The sequence below is a fragment of the Cebus imitator genome, unplaced genomic scaffold (assembly GCF_001604975.1).
Source record: "Cebus imitator isolate Cc_AM_T3 unplaced genomic scaffold, Cebus_imitator-1.0 Scaffold278, whole genome shotgun sequence".
Taxonomy (NCBI): Eukaryota; Metazoa; Chordata; class Mammalia; order Primates; family Cebidae; genus Cebus; species Cebus imitator.
In genome coordinates, this window is record NW_016107593.1 from 1464098 (window position 1) to 1477094 (window position 12997).

At 35.6% G+C, this 12997-nt stretch overlaps 1 protein-coding gene across 4 annotated transcripts in view; it reads right to left on the bottom strand.

Moving 5' to 3' along the window:
• DCC (DCC netrin 1 receptor) overlaps nucleotides 1–12997 on the bottom strand; it is a 1206315-nt gene that overhangs the window by 213082 nt on the left and 980236 nt on the right. For all 4 annotated transcript variants that reach the window (XM_017501124.2, XM_017501122.2, XM_017501121.2 and 1 more), the window contains exon 14: nucleotides 4118–4228. In XM_017501124.2, the coding sequence (XP_017356613.1) occupies nucleotides 4118–4228 (111 nt within the window). The remainder of the gene's footprint in view (nucleotides 1–4117; nucleotides 4229–12997) is intronic.

A 12997-nucleotide genomic window follows, 5' to 3' on the forward strand; every position in this document is an offset into this window, starting at 1 on the left:
TTTTATTGTGTCTAAGTGTGAACAATCTCAAATCGTAACATGTAACAGCATTTTGTGCAGGAAGTATCAATTCCACTGGCTTTCTTCTATTATTTTTTTATTTACCTTTTTTCAGATTGCTAATATGTATATTACGGGAAAGGATAAGATTGTCTTAGCAATTATCATTCAAATGACAAGATGAGAGAATGAGAAGGAAGGTGATATTTGAAATGTGTGGAAATATGTTATGACAACTGACTAGTAAAGGAGTCAGTTGGATGAGTGAGGATGCATTTTGAATGAATAGTGGCAGAAATAATTTTCTCAAGGCAATTTTTCCTTGAAGAATATCTTCTATGCAGTCCTATACACACTTCCCTACAATCCCACTTGTCAGAACCCCCTTTCCCTGAAGTTTCTAGTTCAAGTACTACGTGCTTTAAGAAATCTTTTCCAATCAGTGCAACCATTATCTGTCTGTGTCTCAATAGAGCTGTTCTTACTGTTTTCATGTTTGTACTCCCCATGATTCAGCACACTGTAGATTCTTAAACCATATTTCATAATCACTACATCTGTACTCAAAGAAAAAGAAGGAATGTTACATGTCCAAGAGGGCCATTATTAAGCCAAGAACATAGAAAAGTTCAAACAAATCCAATTAAAAGCATTTATTAAGACTCTCGTGAGCATGGCATAGAGATTCTTGATTGAATTACAAATTCATGAATTGGATTATAGTTAGACTGCACTGATATGGAAAGCATGGAGTTAAATGAAAATTCTGTGTCTTCCAATAAGTTGTGATTTTTAATCTTGGTTCTACTTAAGCTGTGACTCATTCAGAGTCAAGAAAAAGAGCACATAAGTCAAGTAGAGTCTATTTCATTCTGGATATTTTGTAAGATGGTCAGCACCTCTGCTTCATTTATTTTCTCTCCTTCCCGTAAGAGATATAACCCCTTATGTCTGGGTAAATGATGTGATCTCACTTCGCAGAATCGTTTGTTTGCCTTGAATCACTGTGTTTATGGTCATCAAGTCATTTCTATGGGATTAGTGGAGACTTTTCGCTGATCACCTACACTGGACCTCAATGCACAAAACCTAGTTTTGTTTAGTTTTGTTTTGAGAGGGAGTCTTGCTCACTCTATTTCTCAGGCTGGAGTGCAGTGGCACGATTTTCGCTAACTGCTACCTCCACCTGCTGGGTTCAAGCAATTCTTCTACCTCAGCCTCCTGAATAGCTGGGATTACAGGCGTGCACCACCATGCCCAGCTAATTTTTATATTTTTAATAGAGACAGAGTTTCACCATGCTGGCCAGGCTGGGCTCAAACTCCTGACCTCAGGTGATTCACCTGCCTCAGCCTCAAAATCTAGTTTTGAGCTCCACAGTTGCTAGCTGACTAGTGGATTAAGTTACTTAAATTTTCATAGTTGAAGTTAGTCTCCTATAAAGTAAGGCTAATAATGTATACTTCATAAGGGTAGATACAAGGATAAAACATAAATATATAAACTTTAAAATTTATTTCTCAGGTAAATAAGGTAAAATAGAAAAAAAAAACTATTTGTATAGTTTATTGTGACCATCCTTTCATTTTTTATGTAAGAGAAATTATAACCTCATGACTCTGGCATCCTTCTTGCTATACATATCTCAATCACCAGTTAGGCTCTGTTCAGGATGACTGCCCTTGCTTTTTCTCCTACCTGGAGGGCTCTTGGTCTGACCTATTCTTATGGCTTCCCCCTCACTTCCTTAAAGTCTGGGTTCATATTTTATCTAAACAGAGAGATTTTTTCAACTTCTTCTGTAAAACAGTACTTTCTAATTATTGCTATCCCCTCCACCATGCTTTCTTTTCTTCAGAGCACCTATCACTATCTACCTCTATCTGAATATAATGTAAACTCCTTGGGTGTAGGGACTTTATTGTTTTATCTCTATTATTTAAGGGAATGTCTGGCATATATAGACCTTTATTAGAAATGTATATTGAATAAATACATGAATGAAAATTTTCTAACCTATTAGTGACAGGTATGAACTTTGTGAAATGTGACTTTCGGTAGCTCCACAACTTTTCAATTATATAACGTAAGACAAGTTAAATAATATCTCTAAGCCTCAAGTTTCTTTTTTGTAAACTTCAATATTACCTCTAGGTTGTCCTAAAGACATTGCCTGTATTTGACTACTTAGAATCCATTTGTGTGTGGGGGGGAGGGGGGAGAGAGACAGAGAGAGGGAGAGAGAGAGGGAGAGAGAGAGGGAGGGAGGGAGGGAGGGAGATTCAGTCAGACTAATCTCTACAAATGTAATTCTAAAGTCACTATGTTTTCTTAAATCTACCTTTGATGACTTGCTTAAAACAAAGTAAGTTATTGCCTTAATGACATCCTTAAGACAATATTTAATATTCTTAACTTTGTCTTATCAGATTTAGAACCTGCTTATCTTACAAATCTCGTCATATGCCATCTCCGTGTTTCAGTCTTGATGGCCTTTTTCAATCCCAAAACAGCATCATTGTCTTGACTTTAAAACCACATTTACCTTATTCTCCATTCCTTCTCCTCAATCGCCAATTTATTCTTTTGCATACTTAATCATATTTAATTCTTATTTATCTTTCAGGTCTCAATTTAAATGCAAGTCTTCCATATGTCTTTCTGTCTGCCTACCTGTCTATGTATCCATCCATCCATCCATCCTATGTTGACCTATAGTTTTCAAATACCCAACCAGGTTTTAACTGTAACAATGTCAACTTCCTATACTTCACCTAAAATATCTGTCTTTTTGGCCACACTTCAAGCTCCATGAGAAAAGAACCAAGTCTTTCTTATTCATTATTGTGTCCTCAAAGCTCAGCACAGTGCCTGATGCTTAGTAAGATTTCTGTAAATATTCCTTGAATTAATATGGAGTCACAAGGCAGTGATTATCATTATTATGAAAATATCATCTGTTGTTTGTTTAATGCTACTATAATTATTTTAGTAAAACCAAAACTTTGGCTATAGTAAAATCATGAATAACGGTGACGGATTCAAAAAGAGAACAAAAGAAAGACGAAGGGGAAAGAGATGAGATGGAGGAGTTCAAGAAAGAGGAAGACATGAGAAAACAATGAAAATGAGGAAGACATGGAAAGAGAGATTAAAAAATGGAAGGGAAAAGAAAGGAATATAGAGTTTTTACTCTCCATTTTTACCGGAATAAATTCAGATGTGTCAGTTAAGGAATAAGAGAATTTCATTGTTAGCTATAATAGGCAATTATCTTGTGCTGCCACATTCTCATTACATATGAGTTTACCTTTATATCTACTGACACTAGTTTTGATTACCTAGCTTTAGGAATACTTATCATATCTTACTTCTTTTCCAAGGACATCTCATTTTTATGAATTCTTACCTTTTTAATTTCGAACTCTAATTCTATATATTTCTGTTTTACTAATGTTTCTTCTGTTACTTCATTTAACCATTCCTTTTAAATTTTATTTTAAAAATGTAGTCATGATGTTTTTATTTCCAGAACAATTTCTCATTTACTATTGTTGAGGATTCTGCTTATATGTAATTTATTAATATATAAATCTTATATGAATTCTAATATCCTACCAATGAATGTTTCAGAACAATTATCAGTTAAGCCAATAAACTAGGCTGCCTTTTATATCAAGTAAAGGGAACGATAATATGATAAGTAAAAATATACAGATGTTTTTCAAAAGCCTCACAACAAGCAAGAGAAGCTATACTATATAGTTATAATTCATGATTACTATGCTAAATCACAATAATTCTTGTGAACAAAGTGGTTAAGGTCAATTATTCAAAACAAAATACATAGAAAATATCTTATTTCAGATTATCTTGAAAACAATTATGAGGACTGTAATTATTGCATAATTTATGCTATGTCATTTGGATAGCATTATTTACAAGGCATTGTTCAAGACTATGTATTCACTAATGTTTCTATGTTGTGTTTTGCATCTGAACATATAGGAAGAATAAATGTCCCCAAAGTTGGAGTTCATTCCTTTTTTCAGAGACCTTTTGAATCTGAGGTAAAAAGAAGATAATCAGAGTGATAGTAACTGAGGAAAAGTCTTACCATCTAGATCATTCTCTGGGGTCTCTGCAGTATACCAGTTGGAAGGTGGTCCAGTACCATTGACTGTCATGGCTGACACTTGGAAACTGTACTGACTTCCTTTCTCCAGTCCTATGAAAGAATTTTCCAAAGAGGGGAAGAAAGTTACTAAGCACCAAGTACTCCTATCTGGGCTTCAGAAAGCTTCAGCAAAATTGTAACAATAGTGAACATGATTTACATTGTTGTGACTGTTGTGATAATTATTGTTATTTTGACTAAAAGGGTAGAAATATCACAGCAAGAAATAGAATTAATTTTTATACATTCTTATACTTTTTTTCCAGTTTATAAAAATGTGTCCATGTACATAGCCTCTGGGCAGATACAGAATGTAAACTATAATGATGAAGAAATAACCAAAAATTGCATGGATCATTTTTTTCTTACTGTTCAGAAGAGCCATGTCTATAAATAAAGAATGGTCAATTTAAAAATGTATGTCTCCATCATTCATTCAAGGTCTTTGATTATGTTTTCTTTAGGCCAAAAATCAAGAATCCAAAGCCAATAAACTTCAGAAGAACATATTAGGGTTTTTGTCTCTTAAAACTGTCTTTCAAGCATATTTTGTTTTGCATCAGCTTCTGCACTAGAGACAGAGAAAATCAATCTCCATGAAATTTTGGCATAATATTGTGCACAATGAAGACATTAGGGTTATTTGGAAAAGCACAGAGAACACAGGTAAACTAGAGAGGCCATATGGATGTTTGTCTGACAAATGAAAATTTTTGATATAAATAACTTTCTTCTTACCTAAAGCTCAAAGTAGCTCATTAACATGATAAATTATTGTAAAGCAAATGATATTTGTCAAAAGACCATATGATGTTTTTGAGACATTGAGAGCTTAGCCTAAATGGTCAAGTCCTTAAACCTCAAGGAATTAAACAACCCTGATAAAGATAAAAATGTAATCTTTTCCCCCATTCATCTGAAATAGCACAAATATTTGGTGCCAAGAAAAAATGCATAATGAAAGAAATTATGCTCGTGTACAAAATTACATATTTGAAGATTTTTGCAAAGGAAGATGAGTGCATAACAGTAAGGGGAATTCAAACTTACCACTAATAGGAGATGGTATTTTAAATAATGGTTAGAAAGGATTTTTTATTGTCAAGGAAGAGACAGTTGCCTTCAATAAATAGTACTATTAGAGTCCATTTGATAATTCACCCACATAATGGTATCTATAACACAAATTTCTGTTCTCTAAAGAAGCTTTTAATTTTATAAAACAGGCTAGAAGCTCCATGAAGACATATATTGAGACTTCTTTCGGTACTTTTGTCTTACTATTTGGGTTTTAATTGTATATTCTTAGGGCCCACAATAGCACCTGACACAGGGAAGACACATACACAAAACAACACTTGAAAAATCTACTAAAACTGATGGGGTACAACAACGCTTAACATAAAGAAAACATTAGTTAAAATACACATTCAACCATATCAAAAAGATGGCAAAGAGATGCTTCGAAGATAAGGCCTTTGTCATTCCTTAAGTAGGCTTGTGCTCACTTTGATTTGTTAACATGGTATTGATCTAATTTTGTTAATCTTTTTCACTATTTCATAGGCACTATTGTTGATTACTGTGGCAGAGGGATTACAGAGCTTTTCTGAGAAATTAAAAAATTAATAGGGAGAGAACTCTGAGAATAAATGGTTACTTGCTCATAACAGCTTATAACTTTCATAATGCTTTCGTTTAAAATAAAGTTCCAATCCATAAAAAATGTACTCTTGTGTTATGTTGAAGTTTAACTTCATTTTTCTTTAAAATAAATGGACAATCCTGTCAATACTGTCTCCAGTGATTGATCTGAGATACTCTGTGATGGTCATTTATATGTGTCAATGTAGCTAGGCTACACTACTCAGTTATTCAATTCACCACCAATTGAGTTATTGCTATGAAGGTATTTTGTAGATGGAACTGGAGTCCACATTTAGTTGATTTTAAGTAAGAGATATGGCCTTATTCTACTTGGATGGCCCAGATTCAATCAGACAAAATGCCCTAAGTGTAGAACTGAGGCCGCCCTGAGGCAGGAAATTCTGCCGTGCCGTGGATGTGGACTTAGCTTGAAAACTCCTGCCTGCCCATCTTGATGGCCTGCCCAGCGGATTTTGGAATTGCCTGGCCAGCTATCATAACCACTTAAACCAATTCCTTGCAATGCTTTTCTTAGTACGTATTTCCTACTGCCTTTTTCTTTCTCTGATTGAAACGTGACTGACATACCAGTTTGAGTAAAACAAAATCTGCTAATAACTTAAAGTAAAAATTAGAAAGCAGTTTAGATCTTTGTTGATTTAAAGTCTGTTTTATCAGATACTAGGACTACAACCCTGCTTTTATTTTTTATTTCCATTTGCTTGGTAAATATTCTTCCATCTCTTTATTTTGAGCATATGTGTGTCTTTGCATGGGAGGTAGGTTTCCTGAATACAGTACACTAATGGGTCTTGACTATTTATTCAATTTGCCAGTCTGTGTCTTTTAATTGGGGTATTTAGCCTATTTACATTTAAGTTTAATAGTTTCATGTGTGAATTTGATCCCACTATTATGATGTTAGCTGGATCATTCGTTGATGCAATTTCTTCATAATGTTGATGGTCTTTACAATTTGGTATGTTTTTGCAGTAGCTGATACCGGTTTTTCCTTTCCATAGTTAGTGCTTCCTTCAGGAGCTCTTGTAAGGCAGACCTGGTGGTCACAAAAAATCTCTCAGCATTTGCTTGTCTGTAGATTTTATTTCTCCTTTGCTTATGAAGCTTAGTTTGACTGGATATGAAATTTTGGGTTGAAAATTCTTTTTTTTAAGAATGCTGAATACTGGTTCCCACTCTCTTCTGGTTTGTAGGGTTTCTGCAGAGAGATCTGCTGTTATTCTGATGGGCTTCCCTTTGTGGGTAACCTGACCTTCCTCGCTGGTTGCCTTTAACATTTTTTCCTTCATTTCAACACTGGTGAATCTGATGATTATGTGTCTTGGAATTGCTCTTCTCAAAGATCAAAAAAGATAAAGAAGGACATTACATAATGGTAAAAGGAACAATGCAACAAGAAGAGCTCACTATCCTAAATATATATCAGGAGCACCAAGACTCATAAAGCAAGTTCTTAGACACATACAAAGAGACTTAGACTCCCACACCATAATAATGGGAGACTTTAACACCCCACTGTCAATATTTGACAGAGTAACAAGACAGAAAATTAACAAGAATATTCAAGTTTTGAACTGAGCTCTGGACCAAGTGGACCCTAATAGACGGCTACAGAACTCTCCACCCCAAATCAACAGAATATACATTCTTCTCAGCATCATATCACATTTATTCTAAAATTGACCACATAATTGGAAGTAAAACATTCCTTAGAAAATGCAAAAGAATGGAAATCATAATAGCCAATCTCTCCAGCCATAGTGCAATCAAATTAGAACTCAGGATTAAGAAACTCACTCAAAACCATACAACTACATGGAAACTGAACAACCTGCTCCTGAATGACTACTGGATAAATAACAAAATTAAGGCAGAAATAAATAAGTTATTTGAAGTCAATGAGAACAAAGACACAACTTACCAGAAACTCTGGGGCACAGCTAACACAGTGTGTGGAGGGAAATTTACAGCACTAAATGTCCACAGGAGAAAGCGGGAAAGATCTAAAACTGAAGCCTTAACATCACAATTAAAAGAATTAGAGAAGCAAGGGCAAATGAATTCAAAAGCTAGCAGAAGACAAGAAATAACTAAGATCAGAGCAGAACTGAAGGAGATAGAGACATGAAAAATGCTTCAAAAAATTCATGAATCCAGAGGCTGTTTTTTTAAGATTAACAAAATATGTAGACCACTAGCCAGAAGAAAAGAGAGAAGAATTGAATAGACACAATAAAACACGATAAAGAGGATATCACCACTTGATAAATACACCCTCCCAAGGCTAAACCAGGGGAAAGTCAAATCTCTGTATAGACCAATAACAACTTCTGAAATTGAGGTAGTCATTAGTAGCATACCAATCAAAACAAACAAACAAACAAACAAACAGGAACAGATGAATTCACAGCTGAGTTCTACCACAGGTACAAAGAGGAGCTGTACCATTCCTTCTGAAACTATTCCAAAAAATAGAAAAAGAAGGACTCCTCCCTAACTCATTTTATGAGGCCAGCATCATCCTCATACCAAAACCTGGCAGAGACACAACAACAACCAAAAAGAAAATGTCAGGCCAATATCTCTGATTTACAGTGATGTAAAAATCCTCAATACAATATTGGCAACGAAATCCAGTAGCACATCAAAAAGCTTATCCACCATGATCAAGTCGGCTTCGTCCCTGAGATACAAGGCTGGTTCAACATATGCAAATCAGTAAAGGTAATCCATCACATAAACAGAACCAACGACAAAAAACACATGATTATCTCAATAGATGCAGAAAAGGCCTTCAATAAAATCAATACCCCTTTATGCTAAAAACTCTCAATAAACTAGGTATCAGTGGAACATATCTTAAAATAATAAGAGCTATTTATGACAAACCCACAGCCAATATCATACTGGATGGGCAAAAACTGGAAGCATTCCCTTTGAAAACTGGCACAAGACAACGATGCCCTCTCTCACCATTCCTATTCAACATAATATTGGAGGTTATGGACAAGGTAATCAGGCAAGAGAAAGAAATACAGGGTATTTAAATAGAAAGAGAAGTCAACTTGTCTCTGTTTGCAGATGACATGATTTTATATTTAGAAAACCCCATTGTCTCAGCCCAAAAATCTCCTTAAGTTGATAAGCAACTTCAGCAAAGTCTAAGGATACAAAATCAATATGCAAAAATCACAAGCATTCCTATACACAAAAAATAGAAAGTCAAATCATGAGTGAACTTCCATTAATAACTTCTACAAAGAGAATAAAATATCTAGGAACATAACTTACAACGGATGTGAAGGACCTCTTCAAGGAGAATGGCAAACCACTGCTCAAGGAAATAAGAGAGGACACAAACAAATGGAAAAACATTCTATGCTCATGGATAGGAAGAATCATTATCAAGAGAATGGCCACGCTGCTCAAAGTAATTTACAGATTCAGTGCTATCCCTATCAAGCTACCATTGACTTTCTCCACAGCATTAGAAAAATACTATTTTAAATTTCATTTGGAACCAAAAAAGAAAAAAAAAGCCCATATAATCAAGACAATCCTAAGCACAAAGAACAAAGCTGGAGGCATCACACTACCTGACTTCAAACTATACTACAAGGCTAGAGCAAACCAAAACAGCCTGATATTGGTACCAAAACAGACATATAGACCAATGCAACAGAACAAAGGCATCAGTAATAACACCCTACATCTACAACCATCAGACCTTTGACAAACCTGACAAAAACAGGCAATGGGGAAAGGATTCTCTATTTAATAAATGGTCCTGGGAAAACAGGCTAGCCATATGCAGAAAACTGAAACTAGACCCTTTCCTTATACCTTACACAAAAATTAACACAAGACTTAAAACCATAAAAACCCTAGAAGAAAATCTAGGCAATACCATTCAGAACAGAGGCATGGGCAAAGACTTCAGGACTAAAACACCAAAAGCAATGGCAACAAAAGTCAAAATTGACAAATTTTATCTAGCTAAACTTGAGAGCTCCTACACAGCAAAAGAAACTATTATCAGAGGGAACAGGTAACCTACAAAGTAGGAGAAAATTTCTGCAATCTATCCATCTGACAGAGAGCTAATATCCAGAACCTAAAAGGAACTTAAACAAATTTACAAGAAAAAAACAACCCCATCAAAAATGGGTAAAGGATATGGACAGGGACTTCTCAAAAGAAGACATTTATGTGTCCAACAAACATATGGAAAAAAGACCATAATCACTGGTCATTAGAGAAATGAAAATCAAAACCACAATGAGATACCATCTCACTCCAGTTAGAATGGTGGTAGAATGGTGGTCCTTAAAAAGTCAGGAAACAACAGATGCTGGAGAGAATGTGGCGATACAGGAATGCTTTTACACTGTTGATAGGAGTGTAAATTAGTTCAACCATTGTGGAAGACAGTGTGGTGATTCCTCAAGGATCTGGAACCAGAAATACTATTTGAGCCAGCAATCCCATTACTGAGTATATACCCAAAGAATTATAAATCATTCTACTATAATGACACACAAACACCTATGTTTATTGCAGCACTATTCACAATAGCAAAGACTTGAACCAACCCATATGCTCATCAGTGATAGACTGGATAAAGAAAATGTGGCACATATACACCATGGAATACGATGCAGTCATAAAAAGTGATGAGTTCATGTCCTTTGCAGGGACATGGATGAAGCTAGAAACCATCATTCTCAGCAAGCTAACACAGGAACAGAAAACCAAACACTGATTGTTCTCACTCATAAGTTGGATCTGCACAATGAGAACACATGGGCACAGGGAGGGGGACATCACACACCAGGGTCTGTTGCAGGGTGGGGGACAGGGGAGGGATAGCACTGGGGAAATACCTAATGTAGATGATGGGTTGATGGGTGCAGCAAACCACTCTGACACATGTATACCTATGTAACAAAACTGCACGTTCTGCACATGTATCCAAGAATTTAAAATATAATTTATTTAAAAAAAAGGAAAGCAGTTTAGAGACCATCTAGTGTATTTTAAGTATCTCCTCAAAAGAATCTCACCTGGCAGGACCAAACTATTTATCAGAATTATCCCTTCCAACCATATACAGTAGGGGAGCTCTTCATATCTTACTTTCTATTACATCTGCAGTGAAGTTTTAGCATCCTGTAGAGATTAGTGCTCTAGGTCACTCTGAAAATCCTGCCAAATTGCTTTGAAGTATTATATGTTATCGTTAAAACATCTTTGACTTTGCTGGGCTGTGGAATTTAACTACAAACACCTAGAAAAGTTAAGTATAAAAAATTTAAATATGTATATAGAATCCCATTATTAATGGCAATCTTAAGTGATATCTAATAAAATGATTCATATATTGCTGAATATCTAACAAAGTGTCCCTGTAAATAAAGCAGGAATACTTTTGTTGAATAAGAAATTAACCTAGGTTACACTGAATCTGATTTACCACAGTATCACTTACAGATAGATTGCACTATTTGTATTCTAGTGGGATTAAAAACAAATTAAATTTCTCCTATAAAATATGTTTATCCAAGACTTTGGATTCTAAATTCAGTGCCTTTTGTATCAAACCTTTATCAAGAAATTAAACTTGTGATCCTTTTTTATACCCAAGTAAGTGCCTGATATAAAGCAGAAACAGAAATTTTGGCTTTTCAGAGAAGCAGCCTGGACATTACCTTCAGAATCCAGGTCTCAGGTGGGCCTGCTTCTATGCTGTGAGGGGTATTTGGCTGGGAAAATTTTAGATGTACTGGAGGCCCTTTTAATACTATTTCCTATCTATGGTGATTAAGTAATAATACATGCTTCCACCTTATGATGTTCTTGTGAGGGTCAAATGAAAATCTGCTTGTAAAAGTAACTTATAAAATCAAGCATTTCATAGATGTAATGATAACTGACAATGGTACAGTGATTTGCAGGTTACTTTCTTACTTGATTTTCAAATACTCTGATTTTGGCACAGGATACATAATTGCTTCCATTTTAGAGACAAGGATAATAAGGCTCAGAGAAATTAAGCAAAGGTATTATGGTGTTTTAATTAAAACTCGGGCTATCCTTCAGTAAAGAATCTGGGCTCTGTTCTATCTCTTGCTAGGTAGGTTCAAAGGCCCACATGACCTACGCTAGAACCCAAGAGAGACATCATTAACAAATGTAAAGCACTATGCAGGCATGGAAGAAACTTCTGTTTATGATTACTACATCAGACATGAATAATGGGCAGGCAAGCAGGATAAAATTGATGATTCTATCATTTTTGACAGTGGATCAATCTAAGAAATCAAAAACATCCAAAATTCAGTCTCAAGAAGCGTTCAATTGTTCTCTTGCTTCGAAATGTGGCTAAGTACTTTGGAATGTAATCCCAGCACTTTGGGAGCCCAAGGCAGTTGGATCACTTGAAGTCGGGAGTTCCAGACCAGCCTGGCCAACATGGTGAAACCCTGTCTCTACTAAAAATACAAAAATTAGCCAAGCACAATGGGTTACGTTTGTGATCCCAGTTACTCAGGAGGCTGAGGCAGGAGAATTGTTTGAACCCTGGGAGGTGGAGGTTGCAGCGAGCCAAGATCATGTCACTGCACTCAAGCCTGAGCAATAGAGTGAGACTATGTCTCCAAAATAGTAATAATAATAATAAATTACAATAATAAATGCACCCTATTAGAAAGAGGAGGTATCTTAGAGAGTTATACCAACAATGACCACCACCAAGCAATTTGGGGGAGGGAGCAGTAACTCTGATAGTTCATATCAAAAGATTGTTCAATGCTGCTTTCTTTCTTTCCCTCCCTTCCCCCTTCCCTCCTTCCTTCCTTCCTTATTTCCTTTTTTCCTTCCTTCTCTCCTTCCTTCCATCCTTCCTTCTCCTTCCTTCCCTCTTTTTTTCCTTTCTTCCATCCTTCCTTCCCTCCCTCCCTTTTTTCTTCCTTCCCTCCTTCCCTGCTTCCTTTCCTCCTTCTTTCCCTCCTTCCTTCCTTTCTTCCTCTCTCTGTCTCTCTTTCATTGGAGGAGAAGAAAAGAGAAGCCAGTCTGTAATTAAATGCATTTGTATGTATATTTTGAAGAGCTGTTATCAGATCTAGTTCCTGAACTGAGATAATATAGAAATAT